Raw genomic sequence first — 16,325 nt, forward strand, 5'->3', positions numbered from 1 at the left:
TATTTAGTGCATCTAAAAAGCCTTACTGCTCTCTTCTGAATGTATTTGCCCCTCCCCCTTTATAAAGATTAGACAATTAATACAGAATACAAGGGTGTCATAGAAAAAAACCGCCAACAGCCGAATTAGCTCTTCAGATTTCATTTGACTAAACGACTTACTGTTTCTCTCTTCCGATTCTATTTGCCTTCCCCTTTCATCCAGACATATTTACAACTGTTTACGTAAGCAGGTCTAAAAGGTTGGGGATAGTACGTTAAAATCCAAGAATCCGACTTGCGTGACACTGTTGTTTTGTTTTTGTATTGAAGGTTTAGAACTTCGATCATTTTGAAAAATATAACTGACCCAGCATTGTCTGATATCGTAGAAATATAATCGAGTCGATTTTATTGTAGGATGGATTAAATTTTTGCATGATTAAAACAAATTTAATTCACATGCATGGGGTTTTCATAGGCTACAAAACCACGCGTAACGCAAATCGAATCGACTGGCTTTAAGTACGAGCTGCATGTCATTAGGCAGTGTTCAGCGCTTTTATTTTTATTAAAAAGGCCAGAATTGTTCCTGGATTCGCGCCTGCCTGATAATGTAGACTCTTCCCCTGCATCTCACACAAAAACCCTATCCAATCTGGTATAGATAAGTTAATAAATACAAGGGCGTGTGGAAAGAGAAAAACGCAGTGTGGAGTCAACAGCAGTAATTCAACTGACTTCGCCTTACAAAAAAGTTCAAAATGGCATCATTAGCAATGATGGTAATAGGTTCCTAGGTCCTTTACATTTTCTACCCAAAAACACACCGATTACTCATCTTCTTCTACTTGCCGTGAATCAGAGTGACATATATTATATATATAGTCCCCGCCCCTTATCTTTTTCCATGTTTTTATCCAGTAACAGTCTGCAAGTTCTTATAAGGTTGTTCGGATTGTCAGGATTTAATTTTACTTATTTTACAATAATTTATATTAATAAAAGAACACACGTGCTGGAAGTGTCCATTAAATATTTTGAGTACAACTGTAATATTTCCTCAGGCTCACGTCCCTGGTTCGCCAATAAAAACACGAGAAACGCACCTATCTGATCTGATCACTAGCCAACCAGCGTGGCAAAAAATGATTTTGTGCACATCAGAGAAACACGGAATCCTCCTATTTAAAAAAGCCAATCACAACTTGTTTTTCGGTGCAAACTGGCTAACCTCATTAAAATTGTGAATCGGTGGCCGAGGGGTAATGCGTCTAGATTGAAAGTAAAATAGGAAGTAAATAATGAAAGGTACACTTTTAATCTCAATTGCAGCACAGTGAAAGCTTTGCGTTTTTGTTCATTCCGGTTTGTAGGTTATTGTATATCTTTTGAAAACCTGGTGATTTCCGCGCTCTTGTGAGGTTTAAGCTCTCTATAAGCTCTCTAACGGTGAATTGTTAGCTCTCGTGACTCTAAAAAAAGTATATCTTTGTCGAGACTACGAAACCATTCGCTGTCAAGACCATTAAGCACAAATAAATGTAGTAAAAAAAAACACATCAAACTACAATACTACAATTCTAAGCAGGAACTTTTGCTTCGGCTTTTAACATTCACAAAGCACCTCGGGGTGGGCGTGGTGTGGTTTTGGGGGCCCCGCCTCTCGTCACGTGCCTGGTACACGTACCCTGTTTGCTGTCACTCAGACAGAGGGCGTGGTCCATCACGTGGAATATGTAGTTCTGCTCCACCACACCATGCATCAGGTAGGCCCCAGGCCCGTCCGCGTAAATACCTGCAAAAAATATCACCAGGATAAAAGTACCTGCGAGGCCGAATAGGTCAAATTACAGCGATTCGAGATATTTTCCTACTTAGCCTCGTAAATTAAATACGACAAAATGTATTTTGGAATTCGGTTTCAATTAAAGCCGCAATGTCACCAGCTTACTTCCGGTTGATTGCGTAACTATCTCCGATGCAATAATATTTTATCTCCGATTGCAATATTTTATATTTTTGAACTTTATTGTAATAATGTACAATACAAGCGACTCAGACCTCTTTTACACGGTACCGGTCGAAAACAGCCTTATGGGTATGGGTTCCGTTTACAAGGGACTTGCCTAATTGGATGATAAAAAAACTACCTGCATGAGACCCATGTAAACAGCATCAAAACTTACCAAGGTTTCGTGTAAACACTGTCTTAGGGTGGATGCACAGTTTAGAATTCCATCATGCCCGCTGGACAGACGGACGGACAAAGCCTTGGCCTGAGACAAATTGCATGCGCATACCAAGGATATTAGCCTTGGATAAAACTTAAAGCAGTGAATTTTTGGTCGCATGGTATTTACGACCAGGCTAGCATGGGAGCGCAAGCTGTGCATATTTACGCGTCCTGTATACAGAGGGCATAATGGAATTCGAGACATACGGCTTTTCTTTTAGCCTCGTTCCCAGTCCTTACCGACATCTTCGCCGCCATGGGCCTCACTACTCTGGTAATACAGCGCCTGCGACTTAAAGTCCTTGTCAGCCGTATTGACCATGGTAAGATCGGCGCGGGTCGCGTTAACCTTGAGTCCTCCTGGCCCATTAGCATATCCGAGGGTCGTGTAAGGTAACTAAAAAGGTAACTTGTCACTAGACGCTACCACTGTCCTATTGTAGATATCGACCACAAGTCCAAATATGGGATTGCCTCGCTTCGGGTAACCACTTATGGTGAATGTGTGACTGTGGTCAGCGGTCGTCAATATAAGGGTGTCGTCTGTAAAAACGATAAAAGTATGCAGTCACGTTACAAGGAATGATGGGCTGCAGTTAGTACACGACGCTAAATAACATATGGGCGTGGTCTAAATTATCATATGTCGATCTGGTGCCCGAGCCCGCGATCATTGTGGCCTTCCAGGTTCAATCGTGGTCAAGATATTCAAGATGCGTAGTAGATAAGAGTAGGGATGATGGATAGTCCCCATTTTTTTTAAACTCTCACAAAATTAACATTCTCCGATCGCACAAATGCTACGCACCCCACCTATTACTCTGGAGGTTATCTGTAATTTTTCTGTCCTAGGTCCGCCTCTGAGTCGAATGCGTCCCAATAAAAAAAACTAAAAATACTCGATATGCTCGTCTATTGAACATATTAGTCACTTATCTTTGAAATCATTTATTATCGGGCTGAACACCAACAACAGCTAAAACACATTTCTAAATCTATGGCTTCGAGACTAAACGTCCTCTGCTCGCCAAGATGATTCAATCCTTAAATTTAATCCTTAAAGTGGTTTGCGCAAACATGTGAAAATACCCAAACGCTTCTTTACAGAAGGGTTGAGGTCGAACAGGAAATACCTATCGACTGATGTCGGCAAGGCCCTGCATAAGACCTCATTGCCTCGACCCTTTTCTGTGAGGTTTTGGACTTCGCCATGCTCATAAAAGCCTATCGTGTGCAGCCATGCGCAATGTGAATTCCGTGTTATGATATGTCCGAAAAAAGTACCAAAGCTTATTTTGTTTTATATTACACAAGAAACCTCTAGGCAAAAAATCAAGCAAATATAAGCTAACAGAACCTCACAATTTGAACTTTCCCATTTTTTGCTCCTGTCTAGTCAGGTCGCATACGACTCCTGGTGTCTAGGTCAGAAACGCTGGATTCGCGTGCATGCGCCGTAGGGTACAAATGTCAACTTCAGATCAATCTCGTAAACCCAAGCCCTCGATGAATCGGATCTTGCACTGCTGTGATTTTAAACATTCTTATAACCCTCGCAAACTATACCCTATTCTCCTTCACTGGTACAATTTCTCTCTTACCTGGTTTGAAATTACACCCCCATCCCCTCCCCACCCCCGAACAAAAATAGACACTGCGAAATTAAACCGACCTGTTGAAAAATTTACCAATTTGTTATGCTTTTAACGGAAAACCTGCCGGGTTGTAACGAATGCCAAAAGGAATTTGAGCTTGAAACTTATGAGCATAAAGTTCGCAGAATACTTAAAATAGCAGGTACTATCAATTTAATTTGCTTAAGTTTACCCATAATAAATTGAACCCTTGGCAACTCAATCGAGCAGGAAGTGATTTCTGTTTTAGTTTCATTCAATAATGTCAGATAATGTCTCTACCTATTGCCCAAGACCGACCTGCTATTCACAAGATCCCGTCAAATAAAAAACAGGAGTGACTGATTGACGCCAATTAAACTAATTTTAAACTCAAGAGTTAAAACTAATTTTATTTACTTAACCGATAGGATTCTAATACTATAAAAATGAGGTTGAAGATGTTGTGTTTACAAAAAGGGATTTATTGAATGGCACAATTGACTCAGCTGTTTTGCTTCAAATGATATAAAAGGCATCGCTTTGCTGGCATCTAGCATCTCAGATTTGACGAGATTCGCAAAACAACTTCGCAACACCTAAACAGAAGCATCAAGCGGTGAGTAGAGGCTCTATCAGTTTACTTGTTATAAGAGGACGTTCCAGATCAGGTGAATGTGTAATGTAGTGAGCACACAAGTTATTGCTAAATACTTATTGCTAAGTTATTTTCCTATTTTCCACCCACCATTCTTTTTCACCTTATGTGTTTTTAGATGAGAATAAAAAAGTACCATCTTTTACCTGACTTTAGTCGGTTGGTTTATTATTGAAGTATTAATAGGAATAACCAAAGAAGTGAATCAACACAAGGTTGAAATGGTATGTTGTATGCATCCGTGAAAACAAAGTAGTTGCGCTGACGTTTAGAGCGTTAGCTCTTCGTCATTGGTCCTTTTTGCTCCAAGGGGTAACGTTCGAGACGTAAGCGAAACTACTGTTTTCACAAAGGCATTAAACCTATCATTTGAACCGTGTGTTGGCAATATCTCCCTGATTCCATCGCGCCTACGCAGACCTAGTTATTCTTAGATTTTTTACAGCATGGAGGTAGGAATATCCATACCGCTAGACTTATGTGATATTTGTTTCTTATTGTTTTATTAGAAAGATGATCAAGTTAGCTTTCTTGGGACTTTGTCTTGTCGCTGGGTCTTCAGCCGTTTTGAACTGTAAGTAGATGGCGTACACTTAACTGCCAGTATGGCGCTAAAGATGATTTCGAAGTCATGTCCCTAAAGCCCTGTGCAAACTGCGCCATCACCTGCCAGCATTGCTGAGCCAGCAATGCTGGCCAAGTGCTAGGCCGGAGCAGTGCAGTGCTAGGCCACAACACATGGCCAGCCTGTTGGTAATAAGCTCACGCGTGACTGGCGTTTGATGCATGACGGGACCAAAGGCAACCCAAGACCCCACTATTTTACTTGTGTTTTCAAAAGACAACCCAAGATTCCGCTGGATTCCGTTTGAATTTGGGACTATTTCGTCCCCTGATGTTGTAGCGATCGTCATTTTACGACTACTAGTGATAAGAGGACCATAAAAAAAAACAATGAATTTAAACAGATAATTAGAAAGTAGCACGTGGGGTTGTGTTCTGCATGGGGTTGTGTAACGCATTATAGATGAGGTAACGAATTTTTTTTTTTTTTTTTTTTTTTTTAATGACAGCATTATTCGGTCGCGAGCTATTTTTTTTCTATGAAACGATGCAAATGAGCCCAGCAAAAAAGGAAAAAAAAAAGCAAAAAAAAAATTCACGTTGTGGTTTGAAGTAAAATGGATGAAATATTTCAGACAGTCCATTTCATAGTGCATTTCACGTCTGACTTTTGGAGTTTTCTGTTGTTTTCTGCCTTTGCCGTTATATTAGCGTTAATTCCCTTTTATCAGCTCAGACTGAACTGTACACTTTAGGGGCCAGTAACCCAGTTCTTCCAGGCTACCCAGTGTTTTTCCTCTCATGGGGCCAGTGGAGATATTTCTGCGACACTGTCCAGACAGATGAAAAGCAATGCTTTAACGACTGCATGACTGCCAACGGCATGGCCAGGTATATCGACACTGCAAACGGTATCACTCCAATATGTCCACCGACAATGCCGGGATGTGTAAGTATAATGATGATGGTGGTTGCTTTGTAAAATGGAATGAGGGATGTTCCCCCTTTAAGCTCGGATTTTGGGTTTTTTGGAAACCCGGAAAGTCACCGATAATCCCTCAGGAAAGCCTTCGCGTGTTGACGTGTTTCTTAAATCGACTCTATCTTCGGGCCCGAAATCCCGCTAACTTAATAAACAGGAATTCTTCTTATGCACAAAAAATGAACCCAAAAATGATGTTGCTGAATTTATAGATCAACTATTTATCTTGAATGTTTAAATTATCAAATGTTGTCATTTTTACATTTTCAAATGGTGTTGTTTTGTTATGAATTTCATCACAGAGGAAACCAAAACCAAAAACCAAACCAAACCAAAGCCGCTTCTATTCGAACCCGGTAAAAAGTGGACCAATCACGGCTTATACTTATCGATTGCTTATCAAGGACTGTAAACAAATTTGCAAACTTTTCTACCAGTTCTTTTTCTTTTTTTTTTCGAAATAAATTGCCGCTGCTGTGTGTAACTTGTCTAAAGACATCTACAAATTTAGGAATCAAATCAATGAATCAGGTCGTCTGTTGGGCCAGTACGCAGCTCTCACAAGCTGCAATTTGATTGGGCAAATGAAAATTATCAGCACCTCGACACAAAGAACAAGAAGAATAGAGACAAAAGAACTCCTTTGTAGAACAAACATAATAGGAAACAAAGCAGCTGCGTACTTACTCCGACTGTTTCATCTTCATTTGCATGCATTTGCATTGAATAAGTCTCGTGGATAATACGACATTTGAACTTAGCCTAAGGTTACGCATACGTACGGAGGCTCAAAACTTAAAATAAACCTTAATTTGTTTTTCTATGATTCTATCTTTTGCTATGTGTTTTTCTCCTCTCTTTTCTGCAGACAATTCCATGGAAAAAAACAGCATGTCAATGTGCCAAGCGCTGTGAATGCAAACTTGGGCGTTGCTCCAATGCAGACTGCATCTTCTGCCGTTAAACCAGCATGGACTGATTTTCCAGAATAGAAAAGAGAAACAAAAAAAACATCTTCGATGTAAAAGCATAAAGAGAAATAAATATGCCAAATGACGAAGTAGCACATTCATATTTCATACGGATCGCAAGTTGTTACAAATAGCAAAACTTGCGACAATTTGCGCGGACTTTCGTTTCGTTTCAGTTGCTTTGTGCCGTATATATTTGCCTTTATAAAAGGAAATCTGGTAATACTTCTTAAACCTTTTTACCCCTTTTCCCTAATAATGTATATTCTACACATTCTAATATGGTTTTTAACATAATTTTAGGCTGGCCGGAATGTCAGCTTGAATACCATGTTTTTCAAATGCCGAAGGTCATGGCGGACATAGTTGGGATAACGGAGCACAAGAAACTATTAAGTATTAACAAGAAAAAGCAATTCAGATGGAGCGGAGACTCTGATCAACTAAAAGAATTTCTGACCTATTCACGACCTATTAGTTGTTTACTTTATGCCGACGATTTGGTAATCGTCTCGAAGACTGCCACGGGGCTACAAAAATATTTAGACAAACTAAGCGAATTTTGTGATGAAGCAAAACTCACTGTTAATCTAGAAAAAACTAAGATAATGATATTTAATAACTCTGGGAAAACAATGAACAACTATCTCTTTAAATACAGAAACAGTAAAGTTGACATTGTCAAGTCATATAAATACCTTGGGGTGCATTTTAGCACCTTTGGGAACTTCAGCCTAGCAAAGCAAGAAATAAAGAAGGTCGGACTAAAAGCTTTGTATAAGCTTCGAAAAGAAATGGGAAACCACTTTAGAGACAAAATAACTCTAACACTTAGGCTCTTTGATACCCTTGTAACCCCAATTCTATTATATAGTAGCGAGGTGTGGGGAACAGACTGCAATGACAAACTAGAAAAAGACCCCATAGAATCTGTACACACAAGGTTTATACGTTGGCTGCTAGGCGTCAACAGGTACTGCAGTTCTAATGCATGTAGATCCGAGGTCGGTAGATTTCCAATGCGTTTAAAAGCCAAATGTAGAGCAATAAAATATTGGCAAAAAATGATAAATTCTGACCACAGTAAACTTGCTGTGTTGGCTTTCCTAGATTCTTTAGAAAATAACAGCAAGGTAACTTGGGTGCACAAACTGAAAAACATTTTAGATCGAGCAGGCTTGGGCTATATATGGCTTGATGCCCCAAACACGTCTATAAATTTAATAAAGATGCGCTTTGAAGATATCGAGCGACAGGTGTGGCTAAGTGAGATTCACAATGATAGTAGAAGAGACCCACGCCAAAAGAATAAATTGCGAACTTTCAGGACCTTCAAGGTGGTCTACGAACTTGAAAATATCTTACCCAAATTAATAATGTACAACACAGAATTGCCGTCACAAAATTAAGACTAAGCAATCATAATTTGGCCATCGAAACAGGTAGACATGCCAAACCATATGTGCCCCCAAATGAGAGGAGGTGCACGATTTGCAAAAATGGAATAGAAAACGAAGAACACTTTCTTGTAAAATGCCCTACATACAACGCGATTAGAAAGGCATACTATAGTGTTATCAAACACAAAACTAATATCAACTTAAATGCAATGACATCTGAAAGAGCTTTCCTTTTTATTATTACCATGGATCAAAGAAACGAGATCATTAACAGGGAAACTGCAAAATATATTTTTGACTGCACAAGAAAAAGATTTGAATGCCTAAAAGAATAAATGCACACCACGGATAATGACAACCTCCTTTTTATCTTAACTACTTGGAAAAACACCTGATATATAATCATGTATAAGGGTACCAAATAAAATATATTGATTGAAAAAAAAAAATGAGGATGGGGGACGGGGGGGGGTGGGGAGGGGGGGGACGTTGCCCTGAAGAAAGGTCTTCAAGAAAACCCTGTAATCGATACTCTGTCGGCGGGCATAATGCCAGCAAAAGAACCAAGTGTGAAAAAGCATTCACTTCCTCGGTCTTCATTGGGAAAACTGTTTCGTTATCTTTTCTTTAAATTGGAAAAAACACTAACATTTTTATTTCAGGTGGCAATTTTAAGATTCTTCTTTTCATTTGTCTTCCAAATTTGTGTGAACATGTAAACATACAGCTGCATCGACTAAGTGGGAACCAGGCTTTAATCCAGTAATAGTCTGCAGATCCTCATAAGAATGTTCAGGTATAGGTTTTTAAAATAGCTTGATTCATATGTCGAGTACAACTATAACATTTCCTCCTTTTCCCTGCAAAAGTCAACCGGATTTCTAACAACGTTTAACAAACGGATTTGTAACAACCTAGGATCTTGCCGAATCATTTGAATAACCCCATTCATAAGGTAAAACACTCCAAAAGTCGTTGTTGCATCTAACGTAGGGGGGCTCAAACGAAGGCATCAAAACACCGTCCGGTGTATATCTTTGAGCAGATACATTGTTAGACGGTCAAACTATGTTGACCTGTCCCATACGGCAAGGGTGTGCACTGACCAAGTCAGGCAGCCGTCAAGACGGGTAGCAGTAGCTAAGAGTAGCAGTAGCTAAGAGTAGGGGTGATAATAGTCCCCGGAATCTTCGAAACGCTAACAAGTCAAAGAAAAATAAAGATCAACACAATGTTGAAATGGTATACGCCTTTGTGAAAGCTTATTACTATAGGATTTTTAGTCTTACAAGCTCACAAAAGTCATTGCTCGAGCCTTGCTTAACAAATTGTCCACAATTACTCAATTATCGCTTCAAGTATTTTCAGGACGTGGGCGTGGGTTTGCGATGATGCGGTTTTGCCTTAAATCTGACGCGGTTTTTCGTATTTTATTGCGCGGTTTATGGTTATTGACTTATTTTGACGGATTTTCGGATTTTGGCGCTTTTCTGTGCGGTTTCTGTGCGCTTTTCGCAGCTCAAAGGTCGTTCATAAATTATTCGTACGAGTACGCGTATCCACAGGTAGCCCAGGCTCTGTCAATGAATAATTTGAACCGACCGGCTCATTGACCCTTAATGGAGAGAACATAAGGAGTTGTTACTTTAGTATTCTTCCATAAAAATGTTATAAATTGAATCCAACTTGATGTAGTAGTTGTAGTTATCTATTATTTACACGTTAATTACACGCGCATTATTACACGCGTATTATTTACACGCGCATTTGGGGCCGCTTTAGCGCTGTTCGGTAAAATTTAGAATTCTAAATTTCTCCGAACAGCGCAAAAGCGGCCCCAACTCCATATGTTCTCCGGTGTCAATGAGCCGGTCGGTTCAAAATACTCATTGACAGAGCCTGGGTTACCTGTGGCGTATCATGCTACCATAGCACATGTATGACCCAATATGCCTCACGTGACATACGTCACTATACACGTTCCTAATTCTCATTGGTCGATAGCTGCCTATATAACGCTTTCGGTCGGTTTGTGCACACATCTCCTACCCTCCTGTCTAGCGTATCATTGCGTTGCTAGGCGGCCGTTTGCTGAAAAGTTAGAGAAACTACTCAGGGTGTTCACAGAGGCGAAAAAGGTTGTCTGTAGATTTGCTATTAATACTGGTAATACGAGCTCACCAAAATTAAGTCCTTTGTTTGAATCTTCCCCCAAAAAATTCACAAATCCGAAAAGTCTAATGCACAATAATAAAAAAATGCACCAAGATGGACCGACTAAATGATTCAATCCATAAAGTTTCTGAGGGATTGGGAAAACAAATTAAAACAAGCAAAAGAACTAGAGAAGGGTCTTTTTTCGTTTTTTTAAACTTTATTGTGTATTATAATTAAATAATTAAAATTGTTTAAACAATTTCAAAACTTCTCTAACGCTTGTTGGGAGGGACAGCTATCGACTTCTAGGGGTGGCAAAACACTGGCAAAACTGCACTTTAAATGATGAGGAGGAATCCATACCAAGAGCCCGTGAGAGATCGAAGTCGTTTATTTAAGCAAGAATGTTTGGGGCTAAAAGGCAGTAAGGACAATCTAGCCGCTATGGCAACTTCCCTTTTCAAACTTCAAGGATCAGTATCAGGGTTTATGGGATTTCAGCCCCAAATCTTGGCCATCGGTTTATGTACATAAAATCTCATCCCGCCTAAACTATCTCTAATTGTTATTATCTTTTGTTTCTACAAAATGTGCAGAGAATTATAAACTCCTTTTGCGATGCTTGCCCCAAAAAAAACACCCTTATCCTTGCTTATTTTATTGATCCGACTGCCTTTGAAATACGACTTTGAAGAATTAGAGGAAAGCTAAATCGCACACTGACCCAAAAGTGTTCCCCTGCTACATCCCTTAGATGTGACTGTTTCATTGAAATAACGAGTAATTAACTAATTAATTCCCGGACCTCCTGCAAACCCTTTACAACTTCTTTCTGGCTTTAATATTTCAAACTTTTATGAAGAAGCAGGTGATGAAAAAGCAAACAAAGGTTTTGACTTTTAAGATTTTAATCTTAAAAAATTAAAATCAACAAAAACAAAACAATTATTTGTTTTTCATATTCTTTCTGATTAAGAGGAACATCGTTCTCTTGATGGGCAAAGAGCAAACGATAGTTATCACTTCTCGAAACTCTTTGAAATTCAATTAATCTATCCTCACCTTTTCTTTTCTCGGCACAGTTTTATGTGCTGTAGCTCAAAGAAAATATTTGAATGTTTTTGGAACCTCGAAACGTTAAAATAATTCCCCTTTCCTTACCCGAACCTACCCCATACCAAGATGTTTACGCCCTGAAACGCAAAGGTCTCATTTTGTCCGATCAATTACTCTATGAGTAGCTAGAATCCTTCCTCTTCTCAACGAATTTTTACTTTAAGTTCATATAATTAAGCGTTACCTTACTTCTTAAATGTTTCATCTCTTACGCCAAGGAGCCAAGACTTTATACAAAAATGTAATTACTGACAGAATATTATGAAAATAACTCTGAAGTTATATCTATCTTACAAAGTGCTCGATCATTCCTGCTACATTTTTTTGGTCAGGTGTATTTAGGTAATAAAGTACCAAATGTTCCAGTCTCTGCTAAAACGCCATTCTATGCAAAAAAAAATGTGTCGGGTGAAAGGTGAGCTAATAAAGTGTTCAAGTTTTTGACTGACAAAAGCCTAAAAGCATTTAGACGCTTGGAAATTATTTCTTGTTGTTATAGTTTTTTTCATACATCTACAGTAGTCTACCCCCACAGCACAAATATGCCTCTAACAAAAGTATCTTTTTTTCTTAACGTTCGTACAAAAATGTAAAATTGTCAAGGCCAGCCTGTTGCAATAAACAACTAATGACACTGACTAACGCTAATTAAACTAATTTTAAACTCAAGAGTAAAAACTAATTACTTAATATTTTGCTTTGTCAATGAATGATGGGTTCATATTGTGTTTACAAAGAGGAATTTATTGAATAGCGCAATTGACTCAGCTGTTATGCTTCAAATGATATAAAAGGCAACGCTTTGCTCTTTGCTGGCATTTAGCATCTCAGATTTGAGAAGATTGGCAAAACAACTTCCCAACACCTAAACAGAAGCATCAAGCGGTGAGTAGAGGCTCTATCAGTTTACTTGTTATAAGAGGACGTTCCAGATCAGGTGAATGTGTAATGTAGTGAGCACACAAGTTATTGCTAAATACTTATTGCTAAGTTATTTTCCTATTTTCCACCCACCATTCTTTTTCACCTTATGTGTTTTTAGATGAGAATAAAAAAGTACCATCTTTTACCTGACTTTAGTCGGTTGGTTTATTATTGAAGTATTAATAGGAATAACCAAAGAAGTGAATCAACACAAGGTTGAAATGGTATGTTGTACGCATCCGTGAAAACAAAGTAGTTGCGCTGACGTTTAGAGCGTTAGCTCTTCGTCATTGGTCCTTTTTGCTCCAAGGGGTAACGTTCGAGACGTAAGCGAAACTACTGTTTTCACAAAGGCATTAAACCTATCATTTGAACCGTGTGTTGGCAATATCTCCCTGATTCCATCGCGCCTACGCAGACCTAGTTATTCTTAGATTTTTTACAGCATGGAGGTAGGAATATCCATACCGCTAGACTTATGTGATATTTGTTTCTTATTGTTTTATTAGAAAGATGATCAAGTTAGCTTTCTTGGGACTTTGTCTTGTCGCTGGGTCTTCAGCCGTTTTGAACTGTAAGTAGATGGCGTACACTTAACTGCCAGTATGGCGCTAAAGATGATTTCGAAGTCATGTCCCTAAAGCCCTGTGCTAACTGCGCCATCACCTGATGCCAGCATTGCTGAGCCGGAGTTAGGCCGGTATGCAAACTGTCCCAACACATTTCCAGCATGTTGGTAATAAGTTCACGCATGACTGGCGTTTGATGCATGGCGGGACCAAAGGCAACCCAAAATTCCAACATTTTAGTTGTGTTTTCAAAATACAACCCAAGATTTCGCTGGATTCCCGTTTGAATTTGGGACTATTTCGTCCCCTGATGTTGTAGCGATCGTCATTTTTAAGACTACGAGTGATAAGATGACGATAAAAAACAATGAATTTAATCTGATAATTAGAAAGTAGCACGTGGGATTGTGTTCTGCATGATACATTTCAGTCATATATTGTTTTCACGACCAAAAATTGGCGAAGTTTTTTTTATGATAGATTCGGTAACGCATTTTTTTTTTAAATAACAGCATTATTCGGTCGCGAGCTATTTTTTTTTATAAAACGATGCAAATGAGCCCAGCATTGCTGGGTCCGTGTGCAAACTGCGCCAGCAAAGCTGTGATGTGCTCGAATGACCACGAGACAAAGGAGATACTGGCAAAGTGTTGGCCAAAAGTTTGAACTCAATCAAAATTTCGCCAACACTTGCCAGCTCTAGCAAGCACCTCCCAACACGGTGTTCAAACTGCGCCAACATTGCTGGGCCAACGTCTCGCCAGCGTCTCACCAGAAATAGGGACCTTAAAGAAGAAGGCTAGGACAACGAGATCGAAAAAGATGTGTTCTCGCTTGGCGATCAATTATTTAAAATTAATTATAATTTAATTGCAATGGAATAAACAAAACACTATAGTCAGAGAAAGATAAAAAAAACTAAGGACATTATTTCTACAGTAGCGAATGTGGTTAGAGGAGTTTACACGGCAAACGTCCGCTTCCGACAGGAGCAAAAAATGACAAAATTAAAATTGTAAGGTTGTGTTAGCTTACATTTTTAAAATATTTTGCCTATAGGTTCCTTGCATAATATAAAACAAAATAAGCTTTAGTATTTTTTGGTAGATGATCCGTTCATGAGATATGATTGAGCAAAGTTGCCATAGATCATGAAAAAAGTAGCAAATTTCGCCCAAATTGGCCAATTTCAGACAAATCAAGAGTCTTACAATTTGCAATATCCCAAGAACGAATTATTTACCAAAAATTGAAGCTTATTTTGTTTTATATTACTCAAGGAACATCTATGCAAAAAGTCAAGCGAATATAAGCTAACACGACCTTACAATTTGAACTTTGCCATTTTTTGGCCCCTGTTTTCTCAATTGACCGTGGAGGTCGGAGTTTTCACGTCGTGGTTTTATGGAAAACGGTTAAAATAAACCAGGCATAACGCATTTTCACGAATTAACAATAACAACAACAGAAACAATAACAATAACAGTAGCAACAACTACCACCCGTTCAACGTGTGTGATCATATGGAAACCACTTGGTTGCGAGACGGCGACGGCAAGAAAAAAGTGACCACTATTTGTTGCATACTCAGCTCTCAATCCTAAACTAGTTTCGGTAAAATAATTTTTTTAGTTCTAAACAAGTAAAGATGGTCCGTAAAACGTATTCCTACTATAGGAAACATTCTAAATCTGGTCTACAGCAAAAAAAAAAAATTCACGTCGTGGTTTAAAGTAAAATGGATGAAATTTTTCAGACAGTCCATTTCATAGTGCATTTCACGTCTGACTTTTGAAGTTTTCTGTTGTTTTCTGCCTTGGTCGTTAGCGTTAATTCCATTTTATCAGCTCAGACTGTACTGTACATTTTAGGGGCCAGTAACCCAGTTCTTCCAGGCTACCCAGTGTTTTTCATCTCATGGAGCCAGTGGAGATCTTTCTGCGACACTGACCAGACAGATGAAAAGCAATGCTTTAACGACTGCATGACTGCCAACGGCATGGCCAGGTATATCGACACTGCAAACGGTATCACTCCGTTATGTCCACCGACAATGCCGGGATGTGTAAGTATAATGATGATGATGGTTGCTTTGTAAAATGGAATGAGGGATGTTTCCCCTTTAAGCTCGAATCTTGGGGGTCGTTTTTAAAACGCCCAATAAACCCGGAAACCCGGAAAGTCATCGATAAGCCCTCGGGATAGCGTTCGGTCTTGACGTGTTTCTCGGAACTATTCTATCTTTGGGCCCAAATCCCGCTAACTTAATAAATAGGAACTCTTCTTATGCAAAGAAAAGTGATACCCAAAATTGATGTTGCAGAATTTATAGATCAACAATTTATCTTGAAAGTTTAAATTATTGGTGGCTCAAAACTTAAAATAAACCTTAATCTGTTGTTTTCTAATTCTATCTTTTGCTTTGTGTTTTTCTCCTCTCTTTCTCAGACAATTCCATGGAAAACAACAGCATGTCAATGTGCCAAGCGCTGTGAATGCAAACTTGGGCGTTGCTCCAATGCAGACTGCATGTTCTGCCGGTAAACCAGCATGGACTGATTTTCCAGAATGGAAAAGAGAAACAAAAACAAACATCTTTGATGTAAGAGCATAAAGAGAAATAAATATGTCAAATGACGAAGTAGTACATTCATATTTCATACGGATCGCAAGTTACTGCAAATTGCAAAACTTGCGACAATTTGCGCGGACTTTCGTTTCGTTTCAGTTGCTTTGTGCCGTATATATTTGCCTTTATAAAAGGAAATCTTGCAATACTTCATAAGCATTTTTTACCCCTTTTCCCTAATAACGTATATTCTACACATTCTAACATGGTTTCTAACATAATTTTAGGCTGGCCGGAATGTCAGCTTGAATACCATGTTTTTCAAATGAGGGTGGGGAAGGGGGGGAACGTTGCCGTTTGACTCACCCTGGTACGGCCCTGAAGAAAGGTCTTCAAGAAAACCCTATAATCGATACTCTGTCGGCGGGCATAATGCCAGCAAAAGAACCAAGTGTGAAAAAGCATTCACTTCCTCGGTCTTCATTGGGAAAACTGTCTCGATATTTTTTCTTTAAATTGGGAAAAACACTAACATTTTTATTTCAGGTGGCAATTTTGAGATTCTTCTTTTCATTTGTCTTCCAAATT

The 16,325-nt window shown here is 38.9% G+C and overlaps 3 protein-coding genes across 5 annotated transcripts; 2 read left to right on the forward strand and 1 right to left on the reverse strand.

Annotated features, from left to right (window-relative positions):
- Window positions 1–1,594: 1,594 nt before the first annotated feature.
- Window positions 1,595–2,782, reverse strand: LOC5504721 (alkaline phosphatase, tissue-nonspecific isozyme; the record flags this gene model as incomplete). Its single annotated transcript, XM_001625551.3, is given in 2 exon segments — window positions 1,595–1,776; window positions 2,455–2,782. Coding segments are annotated over 2 exon segments (510 nt in total), but the record flags the coding sequence as incomplete, so codon positions are not given.
- Window positions 2,783–4,676: 1,894 nt separating this feature from the next.
- LOC116612377 lies at window positions 4,677–7,088 on the forward strand. Its single transcript, XM_048722263.1, has 4 exons — window positions 4,677–4,709; window positions 4,999–5,059; window positions 5,781–5,998; window positions 6,900–7,088. Exons 1-4 carry the CDS (start codon window positions 4,707–4,709, stop codon window positions 6,993–6,995), a joined length of 378 nt encoding a protein of 125 aa, XP_048578220.1. The 5' UTR covers window positions 4,677–4,706; the 3' UTR covers window positions 6,996–7,088.
- A 5,355-nt stretch (window positions 7,089–12,443) lies between these two features.
- Window positions 12,444–15,806, forward strand: LOC116612381. Of its 3 annotated transcripts, XM_048722264.1 has the most exons (5): window positions 12,519–12,560; window positions 12,786–12,823; window positions 13,113–13,173; window positions 15,040–15,233; window positions 15,617–15,806. In XM_048722264.1, exons 2-5 carry the CDS (start codon window positions 12,821–12,823, stop codon window positions 15,710–15,712), a joined length of 354 nt encoding a protein of 117 aa, XP_048578221.1. In that variant the 5' UTR covers window positions 12,519–12,560; window positions 12,786–12,820; the 3' UTR covers window positions 15,713–15,806. The 3 variants fall into 3 exon arrangements, with proteins under 3 accessions (XP_048578223.1, XP_048578222.1, XP_048578221.1); XM_048722266.1 differs by lacking the exon at window positions 12,786–12,823 and having other exon boundaries at window positions 12,444–12,560; window positions 13,109–13,173; XM_048722265.1 differs by lacking the exon at window positions 12,786–12,823 and having other exon boundaries at window positions 12,455–12,560.
- The last annotated feature ends 519 nt before the right edge of the window (window positions 15,807–16,325 follow it).

The sequence above is a fragment of the Nematostella vectensis genome, chromosome 14, assembly GCF_932526225.1.
Source record: "Nematostella vectensis chromosome 14, jaNemVect1.1, whole genome shotgun sequence".
Taxonomy (NCBI): domain Eukaryota; kingdom Metazoa; phylum Cnidaria; class Anthozoa; order Actiniaria; family Edwardsiidae; genus Nematostella; species Nematostella vectensis.

Excerpts from the sequence above, each read along its gene's own strand:
- LOC116612377 (XM_048722263.1), top strand. Across the intron at positions 5,060-5,780 it reads GTCTTCAGCCGTTTTGAACT|CTCAGACTGAACTGTACACT; the intron begins GTAAGTAGATGG and ends CCCTTTTATCAG. Across the intron at positions 5,999-6,899 it reads CACCGACAATGCCGGGATGT|ACAATTCCATGGAAAAAAAC; the intron begins GTAAGTATAATG and ends TCTTTTCTGCAG.
- LOC116612381 (XM_048722264.1), top strand. Across the intron at positions 13,174-15,039 it reads GTCTTCAGCCGTTTTGAACT|GGGCCAGTAACCCAGTTCTT; the intron begins GTAAGTAGATGG and ends TGTACATTTTAG. Across the intron at positions 15,234-15,616 it reads CACCGACAATGCCGGGATGT|ACAATTCCATGGAAAACAAC; the intron begins GTAAGTATAATG and ends TCTCTTTCTCAG.